Source organism: Bos indicus, chromosome 9 (assembly GCF_029378745.1).
Source record: "Bos indicus isolate NIAB-ARS_2022 breed Sahiwal x Tharparkar chromosome 9, NIAB-ARS_B.indTharparkar_mat_pri_1.0, whole genome shotgun sequence".
Lineage (NCBI taxonomy): Eukaryota > Metazoa > Chordata > Mammalia > Artiodactyla > Bovidae > Bos > Bos indicus.
Genome location: NC_091768.1, coordinates 34673972 through 34701547, shown reverse-complemented (window position 1 = coordinate 34701547; position 27576 = coordinate 34673972). Strand labels below are relative to the sequence as shown.

Genomic DNA, 27576 nt, shown 5'->3' with positions numbered 1-27576 from the left:
TCTTTTCCACAGATGGCTGCTATGGCAACCTGTGACGTCTGGCGGTAGCGTCTTAAAATCGCGCGAGAGTTCGCTGAGCCATCTGATTCTGCATGTCAGTTAAGTGTATTTGATTTTGTTAAGAAATACTATGAATTTTATTAGTCTGGAAGAGTTGGCTTACAGAAATGGACGTAGGCAAACTCAAGCAAGTGAGAACTGTGTGTTAATGTGGATTTCTAAGACTGAATAAACTTCTAAGGTATCTAAACTGCTTTTTTAAAATACTTGAGATGATTCTTTAAAATTCGGAGCAGCTAAAAAGGAAAATTCCTCTTATGCTAAAAAAGACATAATAAAAGATTATTCCAGTAGCCTTACACATTTCAAAGTTTATGTACTTTGGCAAACACCTCTGAAGCAATTGGACAATATTTTCTCTTACCTCTAACTGATGTGAATAGCAAAATGTATTTCCTTACTTAGAAGTGACCCACGCACCTGTAAAAGAGCAAATTCAGCATTTGCGCATTACTGGGAGAAACGTAATCAAAGGGGATTTTAATTGCTAAAAGTTAACCTATTCAGTTCAGTCAGTTCAGTTCAGTGACTCAGCCCTGTCTGACTCTTTGGGACTCCATGGACGCCAGGCTTCCCTGTCCATCACCAACTCCTGGAGCTTACTCAAACTCATGTCCATATAGCTGGTAATGCCATCCAACCATCTCAACCTCTGTCGTCCCTTTCTCCTCCTGCCCTCACCTTGCCCAGCATCAGGGTCTTTTCTCATCAGTCCGTTCTTTTCATCACTTGGCCAAAGTATTGGAGTTTTGGCTTCAGCATCAGTTCTTCCAATGACTATTAGGGCTGACTTCCTTTAGGATTGACTTATTCGATCTCCTTGCAGTCCAAGGGATTCTCAAGAGTCTTCTCCAACACCACAGTTCAAAAGCATCAATGCTTCAAACTCAGCTTTCTTTATGGTCCAACGTTCACATCCGTAATGACTACTAGAAGAATCATAGCTTTGACTAGACGGACATTTGTCAGCAAAGTAATGTCTCTGCTTTTGAATATGTTGTCTAACTTGGTCATAACTTTTCTTCCAAGGAGCAAGTGTCTTTTAATTTCATGGCTGCAATCACCATCTGCAGTGGTTTTGGAGCCCCCCCAAAATAAAGTCTATACACTGTTTCCATTGTTTCCCCATCTATTTACCATGAAGTGATGGGACCACATGCCATGATCTTAGCTTTCTAAATGTTGAGTTTTAAGCCAACTTTTTCACTCTCCTCTTTCATCAAGAGACTCTTTAGTTCTTCTTCGCTTTCTGCCATAAGTGTGGTGTCATCTGCATATCTGAAGTTATTGATCATTCTCCCAGCAATCTTGATTCCAGCTTATACTTCATCCAGCCCAGCATTTCTCATGAGGTACGCAGCATAGAAGTTAAATAAACAGGGTGACAATATACAACCTTGATGTACTCCTTTTCCTATTTGGAACAAGTCTGTTGGTCCATGTCCAGTTCTAACTGTTGCTTCCTGACCTGCATACAGATTTTTCAGGAGGCAGATAAGGTGGTCTAATATTCCCATCTCTTGAACAGTTTTCCACAGGTTGTTGTGATCCATACAGTCAAAGGCTTTGGCATAGTCAATAAAGCAGAAATAAATGTTTTTCTGGAACTCTTGCTTTTTCGATGATCCAACAGATGTTGGCAATTTGATATCTGGTTCCTCTACCTTTTCTAAATCCAGCTTGAACATCTGGAAGTTCACAGTTCATGTATTGCTGAAGCCTGGCTTGGAGAATTTTGATCATTACTAGCATGTGAGATGAGTGCAATTGTGTAGTAGTTTGAACATTCTTTGGCATTGCCTTTCTTTGGGATTGGAATGAAGACTGACTTTTCCAGTCCTGTGGCCACTGCTGAGTTTTCCATATTTGCTGACATATTGAGTGCAACACTTTCACAGCATCATCTTTTAGCATTTGAAATAGCTCAAAGGAATTCCATCCCCTCCACTAGCTTTGTTCATAGTGATGCTTCCTAAGGCCCACTTGACTTTGCATCCCAGGATGTCTGGCTCTAGTTGAGTGATCACACCATTGTGATTATCTGGGTCATGAAGATCTTTTTTGTACAATTCTTCTGTATATTCTTGCCAGTTCTTCTTAATATCTTCTGCTTCTGTTAGGTCCATACCATTTCTGTCCTTTACTGTGCCCATCTTTGCATGAAATGTTCCCTTGGTATCTCTAATTTTCTTGAAGAGATCTCTAGTCTTTCCTATATTATTGTTTTCCTCTATTTCTTTGCATTGATCACTGAGGAAGGCTTTATCTCTCTTTGCTATTCTTTGGAATTCTGCATTCAAATGGTTATATCTTTCCTTTTCTCCTTTGCCTTTCACTTCCCTTTTCACAGCTATTTCTAAGGCCTCATCAGACAACCATTTTGCCTGTTTGCATTTCTTTTTCTTGGGGATGGTCTTGATCCCTATCTCCTGTACAGTGTCACAAACCTCCATCCATAGTTCTTCAGGCACTCTATCAGATCTAATTCCTTAAATCTATTTGTCACTTCCACTGTATAACTGTAAGGGATTTGATTTGGTCATACCTGAATAGTATAGTGGTCTTCTCTACTTTTTTCAATTTAATTCTGAATTTGGCAATAATGAGTTCATGATCTGAGCCAATCAGCTCCCAGTCCTGTTTTTGCCAACTGTATAGAGCTTCTCCATCTTTGGCTGCAAAGAATATAATCAATTTTATTTTGGTATTGACCATCTGGTCATGTCCATGTGTAGAGTCTTTTCTTGTGTTGTTGGAAGAGGGTATTTGCTATGACCAGTGTATTCTCTTGGCAAAACTGTTAGTCTATGCCCTGCTTCATTTTGTACTCCAAGGCCAAATTTGCCTGTTACTCCAAGTATCTCTTGACTTCCTACTTTTGCATTCCAGTCCCCTATAATGAAAATGACATCTGTTTTGGGTGTTAGTTCTAGAAGGTCCTGTAGGTCTTCACAGAACAGTTCAGCTTCTTCAGCATTACTGGAGTTTACATATTATATATTGCTTATCCTAGAGTTGTGATCTTAATGTGAAAAGAGTTCCTGCTTCACAATGCCTGTGGGAATGAAGCCAATAAATTTGCCAAAATTTTCTTCTGTGATAATTCACTGAAGCGTGCAAGCCATGATCAACTGTTTGCAGGCACCAGAGTTATTGTCTTAATTAAAATATTTTAAGTAACATTTTTAAAGTTAATGTTAAAATATTTTAAAAATTTTGAGGGGTCAGAATGAACTCATACAACTCATTTGATAATGGTGTCACTACTATCTGTTTTGTTGGTTGAAGTAGAACAACAACAACAAAAAACTTGAATTTTGCATTTTTTAATTAACATCTTAAATTCATATTCAAAAATGACTATAAATTGTGATAGAAATTCCACTACAACCTCAGATTATGATTACTTTCAAATAAGGGTGCAGAAGAGATTTCCAATGAGAAGTAAAGATTTGAGGGGAAAGGATTTCAAGAAAGTCAGCAGTTATATTGACTTTTCTGTGAGGGAAGTAGTGTAGGCCTGGCACAGCTAAGAAGGGAGGTGCTAGATAGAGGCAGACATTACAGAGAAACAGCCTGTCCTTCAGCTTCATAGTTTAGCTCACAAAGGTTTTCCAGAAATTACATAAACAAGATATCCAAGGACAGACTTCCAGACTGACTGCTGCGAGCTAATTAGTTACCCATTGAGGGGGGTGAAAAAAAAAGTGCAAACAGGATTCACTCTTCCCAAACTAATTATCTTTCTCTCACCTCTTTCCTCTTCTATTAATAAATGCTGCAGCTCTGACCATTGGGGTGCATGGTACATATGAAATTTTTTTTTTAATTTGTCTCCACTACTTGAAACATCCCTCTCTAGCTAGCTTTGATTATTCCTGTCAATGGAATCATTTTCCATTAATAATAGCCTGCCCATTTGTTAAAACTCCATTCAGGCCTACCTCATTAGATTGTGCTGCTGCTGCTAAGTCGCTTCAGTCGTGTCCGACTCTGTGCGACCCCATAGACGGCAGCCCACCAGGCTCTGCTGTCCTCGGGATTCTCCTGGCAAGAACACTGGAATGGGTTGCCATTTCCTTCTCCAATGCATGAAAGTGAAAAGTGAAATGGAAGTCGCTCAGTCATGTCCAACTCTTAGCGACCCCATGGACTGCAGCCTACCATGCTCCTCCGTCCATGGGATTTTCCAGGCAAGAGTACTGGAGTGGGTTGCCATTGCCTTCTCGGTAGATTGTGCGAGGTGTTTTAAATGAGTAAATTTTGAAATAAGAACCCAGGTATCACTGAGAAGTTAACCATGGTCAGACATATATTAATTGGCAAATTGCATTCTCCCATCTCCTATACCTTCCTTAATCACTTACCATTCTATAGCTCGTTACCTTTGCCATCCAGGTTGTACTTATTTATCTTCTATCTTAAACTTGGTTGTTTCATGCAGTTAACTGTCTCCTCGCCCCAGCTAGAAAAGGATGGCAGCATAGTGGCTTCTTCTTTAGCATATACTATATTTACACAGTAGTCCAGTGACAATCTCATAGATTTTAGTGAAATTTGATGATTTGATTTAAATGAAGTTTTTAAAAGGCTTTACCGAAATGAATAATATGGCTATGCTGGTGTTTACAAACTGCAGGTTTGTGGTAACCCCATGTCAAGCAAGTCTATAGGCATCATTTTTCCAATAAGTGTTTGCTCACTTTGTGTCTCTGTGTCACATTTTGGTAACTCTTATAATATTTCATACTTTTTCATTGTATTTGTTATAAATATAAAACTTTAATGGATGAGAAGTTGCTTCCCATGGATGAGCAAAGAAATTCTTGAGACAAATCTGCTCCTGGTGAAGATGCTATGAAGACGCCTGACATGACAACAAAGGACTTAGATTATGACCTCAACTTAGTTGATAAAGCAGAGGCAGACTTTGCGAGGATTGACTCTGACTATGAAAGAAGTTCTGCTGTAGGTAAAATCCTATCAAATAGCATTGCATTCTACAGAGAAATTGTTCGTGAAAGGAAGAGTCAATCTATGTGGCAAACTTTATTGTTGTCTCCTTTCAAGAAATTGCCACAGCCACCCAGCCTTCAGCAACGACCACCAGGATCAGTCATCAGCTATTAAGGCAAAATCGTTCACTGGCAAAAAAAAAAAAAAAAAAAATTTATAACTCATTGAAGGCACATATGATGGTTAGCATTTGTTTAAATCAGACTATTTTTAAATTAAAGTATGCTTATTTTTTGATAGAGTGCTATTTCATACCAAAGACTACAGTATAAACATAATTTTGTATATACTGAGAAGAAAAAGAAAAAGTCTTAAGACTTAAGATACTCACTTTATTGCGGTGGTCTGGAACTGAACCCAAAATACCTCCAAGGTTTGCCTGTATATATTCATCGTGCAGATACATGCATGCTCATTCGTATTTGACTCTCTGCGACCCCATGAACTGTAGCCCTCCAGGCTCCTCTGTCCATGGAATTCTCCAGGCAAGAATACTGGAGTGGGTTGCCATCCCCCTTTCTGGGGTATCTTCCTGACCCAGGGATCAAACCCACATCTGGCAGGTGGATTCTTTACCACTGAGCCACCTGGGAAGCCTCATCATAGCTCACATTTATTTTGTGTCTTCTATACACCACTTAAACACTTAAATGTGTTATCTCATTTAATTCCAACAACACCCCTGTGAGATGGTAGTATGATCACCTCCATTTAAGTGACTTTACCTCAGAAGGAACTGAAGCAAAGAGAAATTGAGTTGTTTATTCAAGATCGAATTTTGGTGTTGGAGAAGACCCTTGAGAGTCCCTTGAACTGCAAAGAGATCAAATCAGTCAATCCTAAAGGAAATCATACCTGAATATTCATCGGAAGAACTTATGCTGAAGCTGAAGATCCAATACTTTGGCCATCTGATGCAGAGAGCTGACTCATTGGAAAAGACCCTGATCCTGGGAAAGATTGAGGGCAGGAGGAGGAAGGGACGACAGAGGATAAGATGGTTGGATGGCATCACCCACTCTGTGAACATGAGTTTGAGCAAACGCCAGGAGATAGTGAAGTACAGGAGACCCTGATGTACTGCCGTCCGTGACGTTGCAAAGAGTCAGACCCAACTCTGTGACTGAACAAAAACAACATCCAAGGTCATATAGCAGTGATAGAGCCAAAATCTGAATCCAGGTAAACTGACTCGGGAACGAGTACACTCATTCATTATATTATTCAACTGTACACAACATGTAAAATGAGAAAGCAACTTTCTTAGAAATAAGACCATATGGCCATTCAAGTTTAATATTAAATCACCCCCATCTTTCTCTTCCCTGCCCCACATCCACAAAGTAGTGGCTATTGTTGGGAAAGTGCCCAATTATTAAGGGGAGAAACAAGAATTTTGGTCCTCACTCCATGCCTTAAATCAGCCCATTAGATTTAACATTTCTTTTGTGTTATTCTTGTCATTGGTGTTGGAAAGAAGGTGTTCCAGCTCTGCCTTTGGAAATTTAGGCAAGTAAATCAGTCTTAGAATATCTGTTTTGATTTGTAAATGCTTGGGTATGCCTATATTAAATGATGAGGTAGTTGGATGGCTATAACTATAGAATCAATAGTTTCTTGTATTTTTTGGAGATTAACCTCTTTTCCAATACATGGTTTGCAAATACTTTCTCCCATTCCATAGATTGCCTTTTCACTCTGTTGATTGTTGATAAAATAAAAGTTCTATATCTTAGAAAGCTTTGTGTCAACATTTATTTGTGTATGTATGTATCAGAGTTTAATTGGCAGTTTTCTTCACAGTGTTAGGTAATGATGTATCTTACAATGTTTTAGAGTAAATGAAATAAATTGCTTTCAAAAATGCAATGTATAAAGAATACAAAAATTTTTGTTTTCATATGTAGGATTATAGTAGGTTCTGCTGCTGCTGCTACTGCTGCTGCTAAGTCACTTCAGTCGTGTCCGACTCTGTGTGACCCCATAGACGGCAGCCCACCAGGCTACTCTGTCCCTGGGATTCTCCAGGAAAGAATACTAGGCTTAAATAATAATTTTATTTACATGAATATTCAGCAATGGATTATTCATTTATATGGGGTACTGTCCATCACACTGCAGGATGCTAGCCAGCATTCTTTTTTTTTTTTTTTAGTGAAAATATGATTTTTTTTTAAATTCTAAATTTTATTTTTAAACTTTACAATATTGTATTAGTTTTGCCAAATATCGAAATGAATCCGCCACAGGTATACCCGCGTTCCCCATCCTGAACCCTCCTCCCTAGCTAGCATTCTTAATGCCCCTGATGAATGCCAATAGCACCCACATTCATTGTAATAACCAAAATAACTGGCAAATTTCCCAGGCATCCTCTAGGGGGAGGTACACAAGCACATTGAGAATCAGTTTTTTTAATGTTTGTAGATGTGGTATTCCCATTCTTGGTCACTAGAGGGAGGAAATAGTTTTTAAAATAATCTATTATATTTAAAATATTTTATAGAACAATTTTAGATATAATAGATGACCTCATTATTTTTTTTTAAAAAAGCAAATAATAAACCAAAATAATAATAACCTGACTAGTTCATCTTTGGTGTTAAAGTTTAAACTGTTCCAAAGAGTATACTTAAGCCAATTTTATAAACCATGCGTTCATTAAAAGAACTACAGCATGAGTTTTCAATGTTTAATGTTCCATATTTTATTAAAATGAATAATAATCTTTTTTAACACTTAGATTCTGTTACAAAATTAAAATTTTCTCAGTCTAGCTTAGTTACAATGATTCCCTGTGACAACGCCCCCACGCACCGCCCCCCCCAAAAAGCCTTGCTTTTCCCAATTGTAAGTGAAATCAGAGCCAAGTCCCTGACCTGAGAGACCTCAAACCTTTGTATGTTGGTAATGATGGTTAATTTTGTTTAAGCTTGACAGGGTTAATTTGACAGATTAAATATTATTTCTGGGTGCATCTGTGAGGGTATCTCTGGAATTAGCATTTGATATTGGTGGACGCAGGAAAGTAGATTTCCCTCCCCAATTTAGGTGGGCATTATCCAGTCTAGGAAGGCATGAATAGAACAAAAAGGTAGAGGAAGCATTTGCCCTTTACTTCCTGCCCAAGTACTTGAGCTAGGACATCAGTCTTCTGCCCTTGGACTGGTATTCATACCATCAACTACCCTGGTTCTCAGACCTTGGGACTCAGCTGGGAATTATACTGTTACCAGCTTCCCTGGGTCTCCAGCTTGTAGACGGCATAGCATGAGACTTCTCAGCCTCCATAACCACACAAGCCAATTCCTCATAATTGTCTATTCCTATTGTCTCTATTTCTCTAGCAAACCTAATACAGAGTAAACACACATACATTGAAATCAGACAGATCTGGCTTCATTTCTCAATTGTGCTTACTAGCTGTTCAATTTGCACAGGTCACCTGACTTCTCTGAGCTTATATATAAGCAAATATAGATTTGCTTATATATAATGTGAATATAAAGACACAGATATGATTTGGTATACAAATCATGCTTTCAGTAGCTGTGTCTGATTCTGCAATGCCAATCTGCTCCATCAGTGGGCCTCAGCCTCAAGAAATAAGTTCTGAAGCCCTTACTAAGACCCATATTTCTAGAACTTTGTAAAGGAGAACCTGAATCCTAAGTTTCAAGACATATGATCAGCTTGACACAATGGTTGGGTCTTATCTAGAGCTGAAAGAAATAACCCACTTTCAGCAATACGTCTTCACAATAATATGTACTTCCTATTTCTTATAGTTTCCAATTATAGAACAATCATTTAAATGTGAGTATTCTTATTACTTTGATGGAAATTCATCAGGTCTATAAATTAAGCTTTTAGTTGTGCACTTTCATACTTTAAATTTGTTTTCTAATTTTGATGACTGATTTAAAATAAGCTGTATGACATTTTTAATATTTTTCTAACTTTATTTTGAAAAATTTCAAACCCACAAAAATGTTGTAGTAATATTAAAATATTAATACTGCCTTCAAAAAAAAGCAGAGTGATCAACAGAGGTAAATGAAGATCACTAAGTCATTTTCTTTTTTGACAAGGAAATTTGAAAGATAAACACATCTGCTATAACGGACTTTATCTGGGAAGAACTGGCACACTTTCCTAATCCCTGTCTGGAGGGGGCATCTTTCCCTAATTCCTTAAGAGGTGCCAAGTATACTTGGGCACCAAGTTCTGATGCCCTAGAACAAAGTTAAACTATACACACACTAGATAATAGATGGATTCATAGTTGATGGAAAGATGATGTCTTAAAGATGCGGTGTGACTCTGAAGGCAAGGTCCTGGGAGGGAGAACCTGACATCATTATAGACTAGATTTGCAAACAACATGAAATTAGGGAGAATTACTCATTAGCAACAATCCTCCACATGTAAACAGGAGAGTAATAGAAAGAAATTTAGTATAGATACATGTAAAGTGTTGGACACAAAATTCAATAAAATGTGGTAAGATGGTGAGCCAAACTCAGCAGCACACGAGTACTTTAAAACTTAAGGGTTTAGTAAAAGGGTAATATTGCTGCCTCAAAAGCTAATAATCTCCAAGGATCCATTTAAAGAAACATACTATTCATAATAAAGGCAGGGGGAAAAATCTCATCCTGTTTTATTTTTGGATGTTATCTCATTCAGTTCCAGGCACCAGACTTTATGAAGAGCACTGGCAAAGTAAATAATTAGCTTACAGAACAGAAAATGAAATGGAAGGAACTGATAGATAGCCAGGTTGGTTAGTGGGGAGCTGAGAAGCATGTTAAGGATGATCTTCAAGTACTTAGAACTCTTTTGTGGAGTCAGGCTAATTCCATTCTGCGATACTGCTGGGGTCAAAATAGGGAGCAATGTGCTGAGAGACAACTATTTGCCAGGCCCTTTGCAACAGCTAGACGTTGTAAGGCAGTGGATTCTGAGTAAATTCAACAAAACTGGGGAAAAAGTTGAGTATTCCCTCATTTGAGGAGTCCAAGGAAAGGTTATCCATGATACTAAATCCTATCTGTACCTTAAAATCTAATTTAATTAGTTTGAGGTAGGGCCTAAACATCAGGATTTTTTTCAAAGCTCCCCAGCTATTGATAATGAACAGTTAGGTTTGAGAAATATTAAGCTAGATGACTACTTGTCAGGATATGAATTAAATGAGAAATTTAAATGAGGCAGGTAAATGGAAATTAATATTTTTTTTATTCATACCATATGCCAGGCATTGGCATTTTCACAATGTAACCTTTATTAACTAATACTTGGAATCTTTAGAACAATGGAACACAGCAAGCTCCCAAACGTTTGTTATTATCCTCTCTGAAACCATATAATCTATTCTCCAAATACATGCTAGGACAATATTAGCTTATAATAAAGATATTATCATCCCTGCATATGGACAAGTAAACTGAGGCTCAGGGAAGGTAGTTACTTTGGTAAATATGCTAAGTGGTAGATTGTAAAACAGTTAATTCCAACTTAAAACCAGCATGCCTTTCCAGTTTAATCAAGTCAATAGTAAAACACTTGTTCATAAAAATCAGGAACTTACCTAAGTGACTCCGCTCTTAATAGAACCATTTCTTCCTGGCTTGTTCTCCAGGAAATTATGTTAAAAGCAAATCCTTAAAAAGTAGAGCCAAGTAGACATTCAGTATTTCTAATATAGCCCCAGAGAAATTCTTAAGGTTTTGAGAACCTCTGAGGGCAGAGGCAATGGCTCAAACTCTTCAGAGCTCAATTTACTTCAAGCAAACTTAGAGACAGAACTGTTCACAAGGGAAACACCTCCCATACCGATGAAAGGATATATTGTTATCTGTCACTTCTGTACAGTCTAGGACCTCAATTATATATTAATATTGAGGGAGAGGAAAATGGTCCTGAGGAGAGTATGGTCCTGAACATCTCTGATACCTCCTTTAGGCCACATTATGCCTGAGTCTCCTTATGAATGTAACTAGTTTGAATATGCGAATTTGCTGAAGGAACATCCAAAGAATAATACCCCCTCAATGAGACAGTTCCCCAAGGGCAAGGACAACCTTTACTTCACTATCCCATATAATCCTTAATATCCAAAACAAAATAAGTAGTAATTGCTGCAAACTAATTTTCAATACAATTTAGACAACACTAATTTTCTAAAACAAAATACACTTTACAGTAAGGTACAGAGAACATAAAAATATATCATAAATATTAAAAAATAAACTATGCTTCTTCAAGTGGTGAGCATTGGATTTGGTCCAATACTAGACGGGGACTTGCTTTTTCTGTTATAGCCAATTGTTAAAATTTGGAGATAAACAATATGATTAATGACTGAAATTGTTTTCTGAGCTTCATGTACATCTGTACACCAAAAAATACAGAACATTTCATTCTAGAAAAATAGGAAGCTGCAGGTCCTAAATGTTGTTATACACTACTTTAAATAACCAATATAACTGTCAGTGCAGATTTGGCACTCGACATCTTTCCTACATACCCCAAATCAGTTTTACACAGTACACTTTACAAAGTGCTAAGTATGTCTTAGGTATCCAAGAACAAACTGATTAAAGACAGTTCATTTTATCACTTACCCATCAGCTTCTAGCTCTAATTTTGTTGTTGTTTACTCACTAAGTCATGTCCAACTCTTTGGCAATCTCATGGACTTATGCCTGCCTGGCTCCTCTGTCCATGGGATTTCCCAGGCAAGAATACTGGAGTGGATTGCCATTTCCTTCTCCAGGGGACTTTCCTGACCCAGGAATTGAACCCATGTCTCCTGCACATTACAGGTGGATTCTTTACCGCTGAGCCTTCAGGGAAGCCCAAGCTATACTTTACACATCTTGAATTTTAGCTAGATAAACTTTGCTCTAAAGTCACAAAGAATTGTGCCTAATAAAAATATGCACCAAACAGTTAATGCTGTTGAACTGTGATGTTGGAGAAGACTTGAGAGTCCCTTGGACTGTAAGGAGATCGAACTAGTCAATCCTAAAGGAAATCACTCCTGAATATTCATTGGAAGGACCAATGCTGAAGTTGAAACTCCAACATTTTGGCTACCTGATGCAAGGAACTGACTTACTGGAAAAGACACTGATGCTGGGAAAGACTGAAGGCAGGAGGAGAATGGGACAACAGAGGATGAGATGCTTAGATGGCATCACTGACTTGATGGACATGAGTTTGAGCAAGCTCTGGGAGTTGGTGATGGACAGGAAAGCCTGGCATGCTGTAGTCCATGGGATCACAAAGAGTTATACATGACTGAGTGACTGAACTGAAAGTTACAAAAAATTTCATGGGGAGAAAATGACATTTTAGATATTTTATATATGCTGACATATTAATCACGAAGCCTAGAACCATGCTGTTCTATATAAAATTTACTGTCAGCCATTTTTAAAAATGTTGTTCAGTTGCTAAGTCATGTCTCACTCTCTGTGGTTAAGTAGGGGAAATTATTAATATATTTTAACCTATCAAAAGTATTTCAATGTGATCAATATAAAAACTGAGATATTTTACATCCTTTTTTCCCACACTCAGTCTTTGAAATCAAGTATATATTTTATCAGAGAAGGCAATGGCACCCCACTCCAGTACTCTTGCCTGGGAAATCCCATGGATGGAGCCTGGAAGGCTGCAGTCCATGGGGTCGCTGAGGGTCGGACATGACTGAGCGACTTCACTTTCACTTTCCATTTTTATGCATTGGAAAAGGAAATGGCAACCCACTCCAGTGTTCTTGCCTGGAGAATCCCAGGGATGGGGAACCCTGGTGGGCTGCCGTCTATGAGGTCACACAGAGTCAGACACGACTGAAGTGACGTAGCAATATATTTTATACTTAGAGCAGATTCCAGTTTGGACTAACCACATTTCAAGTGCTCAACAGCCACTGGTGATAAGTGACTATTATTAGACAGCACATGTCTAGAGTCTAACCTCTTCTATCTCCAGTGTGACAGTCACCTTAAAAATGCAGAAAACCAAAGCACACAAAAGTTGACTCACAGTTAAGTAATGCCCTGTTAAAATGGCAAGTGAAAAGTTAGTGTTTAGACCGTTTCTATTTAAACATGAAATTTAAGAAAGGCTCTGCAAATTTGTTGACATCAGTTTTACAAATGCCTTAAAAACTGTTTTCTTCTTTCCATTACCTCATCAAAAGTCTTTTCTGGGTACTAAGTTGTTATATCTTTCCATTTGAGTTATTCATTTTGTCATTCAATAAATATTAGTATTTATCTGGTGACAACTACGGGCAAAACATTCTAAGTAAATGACTTACACCCTACCTCTATTTTCACAAAGCTTTCAAATTAAAGGGAAGGTGTGAAAAACTTGTGAAAGTATATCTCTGTATTTTATTTTACTGTATCACTATGCAGAATTCACTATAATGAATTATTACATGTTATTTTCTAGAACATACGTCCCTACAAAGTATACCAAGTTTATAAAGAAATATTTAGAATAGAAAAACTGTTCAGGCAAAAGTGTTATCTATGACAGGCCTTAAAGGATTTGACACAGAAAGGTTATGAAATTGAGAAGAATAAACAAGTTTCTAGAGTTGAGAAAGTATAAGGATATAAAAGTATATAACTCATTAGAACTCTCGGCATGTTTGCTTATTAAATGCAAAAGTGAATAAAAAGAGCCTGAATGACTTGGGGATAAGTGAAAGGGGGATGATGCTACACAAGCTGTTATGGAAAAAAATGAAATCATGAGGAAGAAGTTAAAATTGTTAACATTTTAAATAAAACAACAACAAACCTCCCTGCATGGGAAGGTACAGTAGTGAGCCTCATTTTCTTATTTTTGAAAGTAAAAGTGTTAAGTCACTCAGTCCTGTCCCACTCTTTGCAACCCTATGGACTGTCCCCTGCCAGGCTCCTCTGCACATGGAATTCTCTGGGCAAGAATTCTACAGTGTATTGCCATTTCCTTCTCCAGGGATCTTCCTGACCCACGGATCGAACCAGGGTCTTTTTCATTGCAGAAGACTCTTTACTGTCTGTGTCACCAGACAAGCCCCTCTTACTTTTGGGAGAACGCCTACTGTATCCATTTAAGAACTTTAGTAATTTCATAACCTGCCATCGCGTAGAACAATTTCTTCATGCATATTTACATGCAGGGTAAAATATAAGAAATCCAGCAAGTAACACGCTTTTATTTTACCATCATGCATATAAAGAAAAACAAATATATCAATGGTACACTTTCAATTTGACAGAGCAGCTTCACAAGTATTTATGCTATTTAGGAAAAGACACATGAATTACTAAGCTGTTAACCAGGCAAATTATCAAGACAGACAATTAAGCCACATATTTTTAGTAGGCTACTTTTTCATGAAGACAACAATTTCCAAAGTATTAAGAATATGACAAGAACAAGTTACACAGATTATATTTCTAAGCATACAGTTTAATTATTAACAGAAACAAGCTGAAATTCACTACAGATATTCATTTAGGTGTCTATATCATAAAGAGATATAGCACATTTTCCACATGTTCTCAATTGAAAGCAAAATAAAGCCTGTATAGCTCAATTTTCCCAGTAACCAGAAACAAGGAAAATAACACGATTTTACTAAATACTAGTGAAATAAACCACACAGTACTAACCCTCCTTATAAACTAAGTCAAGTGAAAACAAGAGCAAGCACTCAGTTGCCTTTTTTACAGAACTCTTTTCTAGGTAACGTACTTAACATTCTAACCCCCTTTCATTCTCACGTGTTAATCCTGGGCAAAGAACCTCTTCTCCCATCACCACTGACAGACAAAGAACCTCCTTTAAGACTCTCCATCTTAATTTCAGGCCCAATTTTAACCTGGCTCATTTTTGCCTATCTGTGGTCTGTTCAGTTTCTCCTGTTTTGGGAACCCATCACAGTATCTTTAATTCTTCCATCAATTATGGCCTAGATAGCACTTTTCATTTCATGTCTCCCTTTAAATCCTCTAGATGTTGCTAACGTGGGTGGAGGATGCAGAAGAGAGCAGAAGAAAATAAGAGCTCTGGCAATCTATTAGACAAGACAGCCTGTTCCTTGAAATAATGGAGAGCCAAATTAAAAGACCTGATTTGCACACACTTATGAGCTACCATTTAAGACAGGAGAGAGACAACGGAGGTGTACTGCCACTATGGCACTTAATTACACTCAGGATGAAAAAACCAGGCACAAAGAAGTACCCAGCTTTTGGGTGATTCACTAGAGACTGAAAAAGCCTGGCACTTTGAATGGACACCATCTTTAGGCCAACCTGCCATGAGAAGTCTAACTTGTCACCTCAACCACTTGCCTGACAGTTATTAGGGTTCTGGATGATGGGAGCGAAGGAAAGGGAGATGGGGGCGGGGGATGAGGAATAGAGAATAAGTCTTTTGGGAAAAATGGAGGGGTCTTTTGAGTACTGGCAGGAAACCTGGAGATTGTTTACCAGAAACCAGAGTGGGGGTGACAAAGTTCTAGAAGATGTCCATCCAGTAGGTAGCAGTCAAGGGAACAGCCAGTAGCAGGTAGCAATAGTAGGTGACCAGAGGCGCAAGAAGAACAATGGAGTCACATATATCATACAGGCCCAGTGTCCCAGTTCTCCCTTGATATCATTAACACCCAGTTATCTACAGGCTATATGCCTGTGCTGCTGAGTAGGATGGGTAGAATGGCCTCCTAGACAAGTACCTCCAGGTATGAGAGTCAAACTGGAGGCTCTGGGAACAAACAGGGTCCAAGTAGTGCAGATAAAGACTATGCAATTTACAACATCACAAGCTTACTTAGGAGTGGTATGAATCATGGGCCATGCAGCATGTGATATTAATGCAGAAAAGCACGAAGGCCATGTGGAAGTGAAGGAGCATGGCCATGACTGTCTCAATCTTGAGGCTGAGAGAACTGAATGTCCAGAGGAAAAAGGCTCCAGAAATGTCAGAAAAAAGTGGGGTGGGAAGGGGGAGAGGGGTGGTTAGAAGACATATCCGTATCTGTTGCCCAAACGCAGGTCCGTTAAGAGGCGAAATGGGACCTTGTGCAGAAACCCTCCCAATGGCAAAGTTTAACCAGACTGGAACCCAAAGGGCCTGGGGATCTCCACAGGCTCCCTTATTGGGCGACGTCTGGCTCTACGAACTCCTTCACGCAGCAGGTAGTATTGCAGTGGATTTGGCCACAGGTCCTCTTTGATAATTTCAGCAATCCTGTCAGACTCTGGAAGGCTGTGGTCTGAAAACCAAGTGAAGAAATTGCACACGACCTCTTGGTTCCTGCGAATGAAGGACTGGGGTTCATGGCCCCGGCGCCATATGATTGGAGTGGAAAGAGACACTACTCGGCCAGAGGCTCTGACCTCATATTCTTTGACAATCAGTTTGTTTCGAAAATACGGGTTTCTCCGAAAGAAGAACTTGAACTTGCAGCCTGTTCGCGGGTGTCTGAGCTCCTTCACCTCCAAATTGGTTATGTACCTTAACATCTCTGCATCTTGGCCTCTAATCATGGGAGACAACTGGGGGTGGTTCCGAAAGGCAGTGACCCAGAAGCCCGGGATATTCTGAATGATGTAGTTCCTCCGCTCGAGGTAATGTCGACGCATCCGCCCGAATTTATGCTCTAGTTGTTGAAAGGCCCGGTCAGCCTGAGCGTTCACAGAGTCCAGTTCCAGCTGGATTGCCTCCAGCGGGTTCATGCGGAGATCCATACGCAGGGGCCGGTGCCCCGCCTCCTCCACCACTCTGTTCTCCACCATTTCTATTTCTTCACCGACTGGCCTCTCCTCCACCTCCATTCCCTGCTCCACTCCCTCCTCCTCCTTCGCTCCTTCCTTCCCCACCACCTCCTCATCCACTGCGACCGAGAAGACGGGGCCCTCTTCAGTCTTCACTTCCTCAGCCTTCGCCTCCGCCATCAAGTCAGACCCCAACTTCTCCGCGCCACAAGTTTCTAGCGGCTTCTCCCGACTCAAGCCCTGCGGCTCTCCGGGCTGACGGCCATTTCCCAGGCTGTCGTCTGTTGCCAGGGACACAGACGCCGTTTCCAGGCTCTCCGTAGGAGGCGGAGCCGGCTCTAGCCTCGCTTCGGGCACTACGTATCCGCCATCCCCACCGGCTCGGATCTGGAACGTACCGGCACAGCCTGGATCTGAGGGAGCAGTTGAGGGTGCGCTTTCCTCCTCTGGAAGCTGGGGTGGTGGGAGCGCGACGGCCTCGAAATACCCCTCACCCGTCTCCGCCATCACCTGTGACGCCTCTGTTTTCAGGCACCGGGAAGGGTCCGGAGCTCCGGCGGCACAGTCGGATGTGGTGAGGCTGTGGGCTTCAAGGAGAGGGGTCCTCTCGCCCCCGTCTCGGCCGCTCATGTCGGCAGCACCCAGATAAACCGAAGGCCAGTGTCTGTTTTCCTCTCAGAAGCCGCGCTCGACGAAAACCGGTCGCTCTCACCACTCACTCTCTGATCTCGCGAGTGACTCCGTGAGGATGACGTCAGGGCAGTAGATCTCGAAGTGACGCGAGAACTCGCGGCTCCTGGGATGGCTTTACCAGGCTTCCTACGGCCCGAGTGTTTCTGTTAGCTTTATTTTTACGAATTTAATCCGGTGGATTGGTGATTTGATTTACGTAAATATGTGGCTCGCAAGCAGAGGCTGAAGCAGGGAGACCCCCCGCCCCCCTCCCTTCTTGGCAGTGCATCTGGAAGTACCTCCAGATTGTTCGCTGGGGTAATTGTAAGGATCCCAGTACTACACTGCCTTCTGTTGTCTGAAAACATGTTTTTATGGTTTTGTAGGCAAGCGGGTAAATCTACTCCCTGTTATTCCATGATGGGCAGGAGCAAAATTCTCTTTAATTTTTAACTAAATTAATAGCAAATTGTTTCCCTTTTCTCGGGTAGTGAGTGAAAATATTCTGGCCTGTAACATCTCTGGGAGAAAAAGCTACTGAACGACTTTTTACCACAAAAGTCATGCATACTGTTCCTTGTTAGCCTTACCTTCGGAGAAGGCAATGGCACCCCACTCCAGTACTCTTGCCTGGCAAATCCCATGGACGGAGGACCCTGGTAGGCTGCAGTCCATGGGGTCGCTCAGAGTCGGACACGACTGAGCGACTTCACTTTCACTTTTCACTTTCATGCATTGGAGAAGGAAATGGCAACCCACTCCAGTGTTCTTGCCTGGAGAATCCCAGGGACGGGAAGCCTGATGGGCTGCCGACTGTGGAGTCGCACAGAGTCTGACACGACTGAAGCGACTTAGCAGCAGCAGCCTTGATAATCTATCAAAGAAGAGCTTGTCTTGCGTGATGTTTGCAGGAATTAAGTCATAATCAGTTTGCTGAATCTCGCTCCGCAGCCCGTCACTGCAGGAAATAGAAAAGCTATTTCCAGCCCCATCAATTTATTAATCTAATAACGAATTTAGTTCTGAAAGAAGGTAGGAAAGGTTGGCTCTGGTGAAGTTATCTGTTCGTGGTATTTAGCTTTTAGAGTTTTTTCAAAAGGCATGTCAGTGTCTTTGGTTGTTTTAGTATGTTGACTTGTGAGGAAAACGTGTTAGAGAGCTAGGGGACCTCGGAGAAATACTGGTAGAGGGGCCATCCACCTCCATTTTTATGAAGAAAAGCTAGTTAAAATGGATAACCAAGATGGCCTTGAATAGAACACAAACGGCTGGATACCAGTTTTAAGTTAGTTACCTCAAGATGTAAAAGAGGCATATGTTTGGGTTTGTTTGTTTTTTTTTATTCTATTATATTACACTGAATAATGGCCCCCTAAAATGTCCATGTCCTAACCTTCATAACCTGTGTCTTATCTTACCTGGGAAGAGAACTCCATAGGTATGTTTCAGTTAAGCATCAGGAGATTGAAAGATTGTGCTGGGCTATCCAGGTGGATGGACCCTGTATAATTACAGTAAGAAGAAGTGGGAGTGTCAGTGTGAGACTGATGACCAGAGCAGAGGTGAGAAAGTAAAAAAGAGGGAGAAAAAAAGATTTGAAGATGGAGGAAGGAACAAAGATCCAAAGAATAAAGGCAGCCTTTCTAGAAGCTGGAAAGGTAAGGAAGTAGATTTTCCCATAGAGTCTCCAAAAGAATGCAGCCCTACCACATCTTGATTTTATCTAACCTCCAAACCTGTAAGATAATTAATTTGTGTACCTTAACGTTGTTAAGTCTGTGGTAATTTGTTACAACAGTATGAAAGGGATATTCCTTGGGTTGAAGTTTGGTTGCATCTCTGTGTGGCTCAAGTTTTTCCTGGCAGCAACCCCTTCAACCATCAATATCTTTGGAAGGCTCAAAAAAGTACCAATGTCAAAATGTATATAATTGGTGTCAGTGGCTTTGAAAAAAACCTAGACACAAGTTGAGCAATGTTTTAACAAATACAGCATCATCAAAATACTTGGTGGCAAGAGAATAATTTTGTTTTGAAAAACATGGATGTTAACAACTCTGAGTCAAAAATCTTCTGAATACAAAGAAGTTTTAGAAATACCTTAATTTATTTTGCTTTTTCCCCCCTTTATATGTGTCCAAGTGTGACACTTGACTTACGTCTAAATATGTCTAAAGGAACCATTTAAATAGAGATAAAATTATGTATAAGAATGCATTGTGTCCTAGCTTAATTGGCAATGTTTTTCTTCCCTTTTCTTTTTCTTTCATCATGGATAATATTTAAATACTATGCTTTACAAGTGACAGTGTTTTGTCAGGTGAAATGCCATAGTTTCCTTCCTGGAAAATTTCAGAGCATAGTAAAACAGTGCCAAAATATTTTGTTGTTTTTTTTTTTATGTAAAGTGATGCTAACTTCCAGGCTCAGATAAATATAAATGGGTTTTCCCTCTCAGAAATAGGCCAGTGTTTTGTTGATGAGGACCTTCTGCATGGTATCTAGCACCCAAGCCTCACCTAATGAAAGCCAATAAAAACCTCCATTCTTTGTAATATATAGAACTCACCTCCACAAATTTCCAAAAGACTCCTTAGGAAAGTATAGCTTCTGCAGAGATTTTTCTCCTTTGAATATTTGAGGGTGTGGTATTCCCATCAGTTTTCACTAGAGGGAGCAACTTGTCTATAAGAAAGTGGTATTGATATATCTAGATTATGATGACAGAACTTTGGTTCTCTCACTATAAGTGAAATACTCTTGTAATTTAAATTGAATCATAATCTTTTATTCCCTTTAAGTTGTTCAGTTCAGTTCAGTTCAGTCGCTCAGTCGTGTCCGACTCTTTGCGACCCCATGAATCGCAGCATGCCAGGCCTCCCTGTCCATCACCAACGGTTACCAATTAATTTTCTCACCCAAACTGAGCTTTGTTTATTATGGCTTCCAGTAATCAGCTCAGGCCAAAATATCTCATATGACTGTGCCTACTCTGATAAGGTCCCTACCCTGTATTACTGGAGTCATGTACCTGGTTTCAAATTCCAGCTCCCCGACTAGCTGTTTTGACCTGGACTAGTAACTTCATCTTTCTGAGTCAGTTTCCTCATAGGTAAAATAGAGATTATAATTTTTCATTTATATATGCATATTTTAGAGGCCTATTAAAAAGATGAAATAGGGCTTCCCTGGTGGCTCACTGATAAAGAATCCATCTGCCACTGTGTCCAAGGAGACACAGGTTCAATCCCTGGTCCTGGGCTGAGAAGATCCCATATGCCATGGAGCAACTAAGCCCATGCACCGTAATGGTTGAGCCTGTGCTCTAGAGCCCGGGAACTGTAATTACTGAGCCCTCATGCCACAGCTACTGAAGCCGGAGTGCCCTAGAGCCCGTGCTCCAGAAACAGAGAAGCCACTGCAATGAGAAGCCCGCACACCGCAACTAGAAAGTAGCCACTGCTTGCCACAACTACAGAAAAGTCTGTGCAGCAAAGAAGACCCAGCACAACCAAAAAATAAATAAGTAAAATTATTTTAAAGAGATGAAATAAGATGTGTATAAAATATTTAACATTATAACCTTTCAATGAATAAAAGCTGGTACTATTATTTGTATTGTTTTTATGCTAAAGTTTACATACATTAAAAGTAAACTGTTGTCCGTGGTGTATAACCAGGTACTAAATTCCATTATAAAACACGTAAGTATTTAGGAGTTCAGAAGAGAGAGACATGCATGTGTATTAGAGTGGTCAGTGAAAGCTTCAAGGAGGAAACGAGACTTAACTTGTATCCTGCTGTGGGTAGATAAGAGTTAAAGAGCTTGAGGAGATGGGGCATGAGGACATAGTAAGCATATTGGTCCACTGCTTGCTCCGGTTATTTCAACATGCATTCTAGCCCTACACTGTGCAGTGTAGTGGTCAGTAGACACATGTAGCTCTTTAAATTTAAATTAATTAAAATAAAAAATTCAGTTCATCAGTCACACCACATTTCAGATGCTCAGTAGCAACATCTGGCTAATGGCTACTGCAGTGGACCGTGTGTAACATTTCATCATGGAAGAAAGTTCTATTGGTCAGTGCTGTTCTAGACATATAGTACCTTCAGGTGGTAGAAAAAAGGCTGATTAGAATTAAAATGCCATACCACAGAGATTGCAGACTTATGTTTTATAAAGATCTTAAGAAAAATTATTTGTTAAAATTAATGTTTTCAATTGACATTTATTTTTTAACAAAAATTTTGTGTGTTTACTCTGGGAGTAAGCATTCTCACCAGAAGTACTCGTCTACTGGCTCACTTAGTACCAAAAAGATAATCCAAATATTATGCAATCCAAATCCCTTACTATAAAGCTTATAGATTTAAAATAGTTTGCCAAAGTGAGCCATTACCCTTCAGATAAAGTACTGAAACTAAATGAATCAAATTCAGGCAGAATTACTTGAAAAATTTGTGTAATTACATTAATTATTTAAGTAACCCAAAAATGTGTGCCTGATGAATGACCGCCTACTGTATTTTTAGTAAGGTGAAAAACATTTTTGATAAAATGAAAAGAAAATATGTGAAACAATTAATGGAAATAATTATATAGATTTTAAAAATTAATATGAATCATAGTGATTTGTGTGGTACAGTACCAAAAATTGACAGTAACGCCCTTTAATAAATATGATTTTTATATTTGAAAGCATCTAGCATCTCAAATGCCTCAGGTTAAGAAATTTCATATACAGGAAAAATATTTCTTTGCATTTTCTAGATAAACTCTTTAAATATTGTTCCCATGAATTTGTGTTGTGGTTATTAATTAAACTCTAGAGCTCATATATAAGTTACAAAAATATTAGTTATTTTTTTAAATACAGTCCCAAGGTGAAAGAGCCTTATTAGAACAACCAGACTGTCATAATGAATAAACAAGTTTTAAAACAAGTTTCATCAGTCATTTACTACTTTCAGCATAAAAATTAATTCAATATGAAAAGTTTGTATTATAGTATATAACTTAATACTTTGATTTTCATTAACACTTCATCTGTTAGCTGAGACTTCTGCCTTATAAATTCTTTGGCTCTAAGACTGTATATTAAAATTTCCTTTGGTTTGTAAACAAGTCATTCTATGCACATCTGTTTTTAAAATGTGGAAGGTTGGAAAGTGACTATCATTCATTGATTTGATCATAGGTAGAATTCATCTTATTGAAAAGATAAGAAGACTCAGAGAGGTCAAGTGACTTGCCTGAGGTTATATAGTTAGTAAGTAATGGAGTGTGGATATAAGTCCAGTTTGCCTGTCTTCAAAGCTCTTTCTACTATGTTATGTTACTTTTCTGAGTTTTTTTAAATCTTAGGCAGTAACCAGGGAACTTAAGGACTACTGCCTGTTTGCTGATAACTGCTTTTGCCAGGGTTTGCATTTTCCATGCCTAGCAGTCAGAGGATCTTCTTGCAGTGTTTACTGCATTGATTGAATGATTCCATGCTGAAATCGACCATAAACAGCCATGAAAACTATACTGTATAAATCTAAACAGAACATACGGTTTTTAGGAGACAAGTGCCCTCCATGGAAGCATTTATTAAATGTGGGACAGATTTAAGAAACAGTACCTCCTGCTACTGCTGATATATCTAACTTAACAGTATTTCCAGATTCTCAGATTTGAAGTTCAAAGAGTTCCTTTGTGATGAATGAACTTAAGGGTAAAAGAGCTCTTGCTGTTGTTCAGTTGCTAAATCATGTCTGACTCTGCAACTGCATGGACTGCAGCTCAACAGGCCTCCCTGACCTCTACTATATCCCAGAGAGCTCTAGTCAATAAATATTTCATTAGTTTTTACTGTCTGTACTCAGGAGGAAATTTTGAAAATAAAGATTTGTTAAGAAATACATGAAGTCCAACTTGGAAGTAATGCTAACTTACTCTGAGAAAAGGAAGATAATCTGCATCCTTTCCACTTAGCATTTCATCTGCCCTTATGTAGTCTTTCATTGAAAACATTTCCCTGATTCTAAAAATTGAACATGATCATCTTAACTGCTTTCTTCTCTTCCAAAGAGAGAAAGTTTTCTGGGTTCATCCCCAGTGAAATTGCTGATGAAATGCTGATCCTAGAACTATGTTACTAATACAACAAAGTAAACAGAGCACCCCACCTAAATTTGCTAAATTATCTAGTCACCATTGTGATCTGCACTGTCATCTGGAGCACAGTAGACGGGAGGCGCAGGCTGGAGACCTGGCCACACTATTTGGTCTTTCCAAATAGTAAACTCAAATATATTTGTTGGTGTATAGTACGTGCAAGACACAGTGCTGTGTAATAGGATACAAAGATGTGAACTTTGTTCATTAGGGATTTATGCCATTGTGGAGAAGATAGAGAAACAAATAATTACAATACCAGGTGATAAATGGAACAAGAGAGGTGTGAGCTAAGGGCTGTGAATGCACAGAACTTAAAGTTTGTATTCCCATAACTGACAAGAGGGCTGGGAGAACTATTACAGAGGAGATATCAATAGTTTTGAGGTGAGTCCTAGTAGAAAAATCAGATTATTAGAAAGAGGGAGAGAGAGAGAATTACAAGCTGATGAAATACCCTGAGCAAAGACCTGGACTTAAGTGCCCAGACAGCTTGAGGAGTGACTGAAAGAGGACAATTAGTGAGGGGTGATGCTTCAGTAAAATGAAGTCTAATGACTAACAGCCTTTTATGTACTTGTGTGTGTATGTGTTTGTAATATGTGTTATTATATTCATATAGTCTATATAATTATATGCATCTTAAAATCCTGTGACTGTTAGGAGATGTTAGAGGTCTTTAAACAGGGGACTAACATTCACTTTCACTTTTCACTTTCATGCATTGGAGAAGGAAATGGCAACCCACTCCAGTGTTCTTGCCTGGAGAATCCCAGGGACGGGGAAGCCTGGTGGGCTGCCGTCTATGGGGTCACACAGAGTTGGACACGACTGAAGTGACTTAGCAGCAGCAGCAACATACATTATATCAGATAATAACTTAATTGGCTATAAAATGACTTGAAGGTTGTGTGGCTAAAGGCTAGGATATCAGTTGTGAAGTGTAATGGTTCAGACAAGGATTGACGAATATTTCTTTAGAAATGTGGTAATAACAGAATGGATTACTTCAGAGAAACAGTAAAAGAAGTGATAAAAACAGATACAAAAATGGGAAGGAGTTGAAGAAAATTGATTTTTTTAAGTTTGGACTGCAAAGATGGGTGGAAATGTGACTAAGTTATGGAAGATAGGCAGAGGATCAGGTTTTTGACAAGAGGGGAGAAATCATGAGTTCACTTCAGTTCGGTTCAGTTGCTCAGTCATGTCTAACTCTTTGCAACCCTATGAATCGCAGCACGCCAAGACTCCCTGTCCATAACAAACTCCCGGAGTTTACTCAAACTCATGTCCGAGTCGGTGATGCCATCCAGCCATCTCATCCTCTGTTATCCCCTTCTCCTCCTACCCCCAATCCCTCCCAGCATCAGGGTCTTTTCCAATGAGTCAGCCTCTTTTCCACCTCTTCGCATGAGGTGGCCAAAGTATTGGAGTTTCAGCTTCAGCATCAGTCCTTCCAATGAACACCCAGGACTGATCTCCTTTAGAATGCAGTGGTTGGATCTCCTTGCAGTCCAAGGGACTCTCAAGAGTCTTTTCCAACACCACAGTTCAAAAGCATCAATTCTTTGGCACTCAGCTTTCTTCACAGTCCAACTCCCACATCCATACATGACCACTGGAAAAACCATAACCTTGACTAGGTGGACCTTTGTTGGCAAAGTAATATCTATGCTTTTTATATGCTATCTAGGTTGGTCATAATTTTCCTTCCAAGAATTAAGCGTCTTTTAATTTCATGGCTGCAATCACCATCTGCAGTGATTTTGGAGCCCCCCAAAATAAAGTCTGACACTGTTTCCACTGTTTCCCCATCTATTTCCCATGAAGTGATGGGACCAGATGCCATGATCTTCGTTTTCTGAATGTTGAGCTTTAAGCCGACTTTTTCACTCTCCTCTTTCACTTTCATCAAGAGGCTTTTGAGTTCCTCTTCACTTTCTGCCATAAGAGTGGTGTCATCTGCATATCTGAGGTTACTGATATTTCTCCCGGCAATCTTGATTCCAGCTTGTGCTTCTTCCAGCCCAGTGTTTCTCGTGATATACTCTGCATATAAGTTAAATAAGCAGGGTAACAATATGCAGCCTTGACGTACTCCTTTTCCTATTTGGAACCAGTCTGTTGTTCCATGTCCAGTTCTAACTGTTGCTTCCTGACCTGCATATAGGTTTTTCAAGAGGTAGGTCAGGTGGTCTGGTATTTCCATCTCTTTCAGAATTTTCCACAGTTTATTGTGATCCACACAGTCAAAGGCTTTGGCATAGTCATTAAAGCAGAAATAGATGTTTTTCTGGAACTCTCTTGCTTTTTCGATGATCCAGCAGATGTTGGCAGTTTGATCTCTGGTTCCTCTGCCTTTCCTAAAACTAGCTTGAACATCTGGAAGTTCACGGTTCATGTATTGGTGAAGCCTGGCTTGGAGAATTTTGAGCATTACTTTACTAGCATGTGAGATGAGTGCAATTGTGCGGTAGTTTGAACATTCTTAGGCATTGCCTTTCTTTGGGATTGGAATGAAAACTGACCTTTTCCAGTCCTGTGGCCACTGCTGAGTTTTCCAGCTATAGACAAGAGAGTTTTGTTGTCAATCTAAGGTACCTCTTTGAAGATACTGAAAGATAAATCTGGGCCTTTGTAGGTCAGGAGAACAGCGGGGTCCAAAGGTAGATTTGGACATCTTTGGCATATTGGTGATGGACAGGGAGGCCTGGCGTGCTGCAGTTTATGGGGTTGCAGAGAGTCGGACATGACTGAGTGACTGAACTGAACTGAAGTGTATAGCTGATAGTTGAAACTATCAGAGAGGATGAGAACACCAGAAAGACATGTAGAAGGAGAAAAATGATGAGCCAAGAATAGAACTCTGGACACTGACATGACAGAGACAGGTAATGTGGTTGACAAGCAGAGAAAACTGAAACAGAGAAAACGGAGAAATAGCTGTTAGATGTAGGAGAAGAACCAGAAGAGAATGTTATCCCAAAAGACAAGGGAGGAAAGGACTTCTGGAAACCAGGATTAAGAGGATGCAGCCATGTTGAGTAAGATGAAGACTGGGAAGAAAAGTTCCTGAACTGGGCAGCTGTGTGGATATGGGTGTCTTTAGCAAGAACAATTTCATAGGGGCAGGATGCAGGGTTGAGAAATGAATGAGAAATGAAGAAAATATGGCTGGTATGTGAGGCCAGTTCTTTCATAATTGGCCATTCAGAAAATAATGTGATTGATTGAGGGAGACAGTGGGTTGAAGGAAGAAAGTTTGTAAGAAATGAAACCAAAGGAAGTCCTAATCATATATTCTTAATAAAGTAGGGATAGACCAGATGTCTTAATCATTTGGACTGCTATAACAAAGTACCATAGGCTAGGTGGCTTGCAAATAGAAGTTTATTTTTTATAGTTCTAGGAGCTGGAAGTATGAGATCAGGATGCTAACATGGTGAGAGCCCTCTTCCTATTCGCAGACTGCCGATTTCTCATTGTATCCTCATATGGTGGAAGGAAGGCAAGAGCATTCTGGAGTCACGTTTGTAAAGGCAGTAATGCTGTTCACCCGGGCTTCCCTGATGGCTCAGCGGTAAAGAATCTCCTGCCAATGCAGGAGACCTGGGCTCAGTCCCTGGGTGGGGAAGATCCCTAGGAGAAGGAAATGGCAACGCACTCCAGTATTCTTGCCGGGGAAATCCCATGGACAGAAGGGCCTGGTGGACTATAGTCCATGGGGTCGCAAAGAGTGAGACACAACTTGAGCAACTAAACAGTGACAACATTCTTATTCATGAGAGCATCACCTTCATGACCTAATTACCATCCAGAGGGCTCACCTCCTGATACCATCACTTTAGGGGTTAGGATTTAAACATAGGA

At 39.7% G+C, this 27576-nt stretch overlaps 1 protein-coding gene across 1 annotated transcript; it reads right to left on the bottom strand.

The window, feature by feature from the left end:
- Positions 1 to 14282: 14282 nt before the first annotated feature.
- On the bottom strand, positions 14283 to 17625 carry TSPYL1 (TSPY like 1). The gene has a single exon (XM_019967173.2). It carries the CDS (start codon positions 17499 to 17501, stop codon positions 16203 to 16205), a length of 1299 nt encoding a protein of 432 aa, XP_019822732.1. The 5' UTR covers positions 17502 to 17625; the 3' UTR covers positions 14283 to 16202.
- Between the last annotated feature and the right edge of the window lie 9951 nt (positions 17626 to 27576).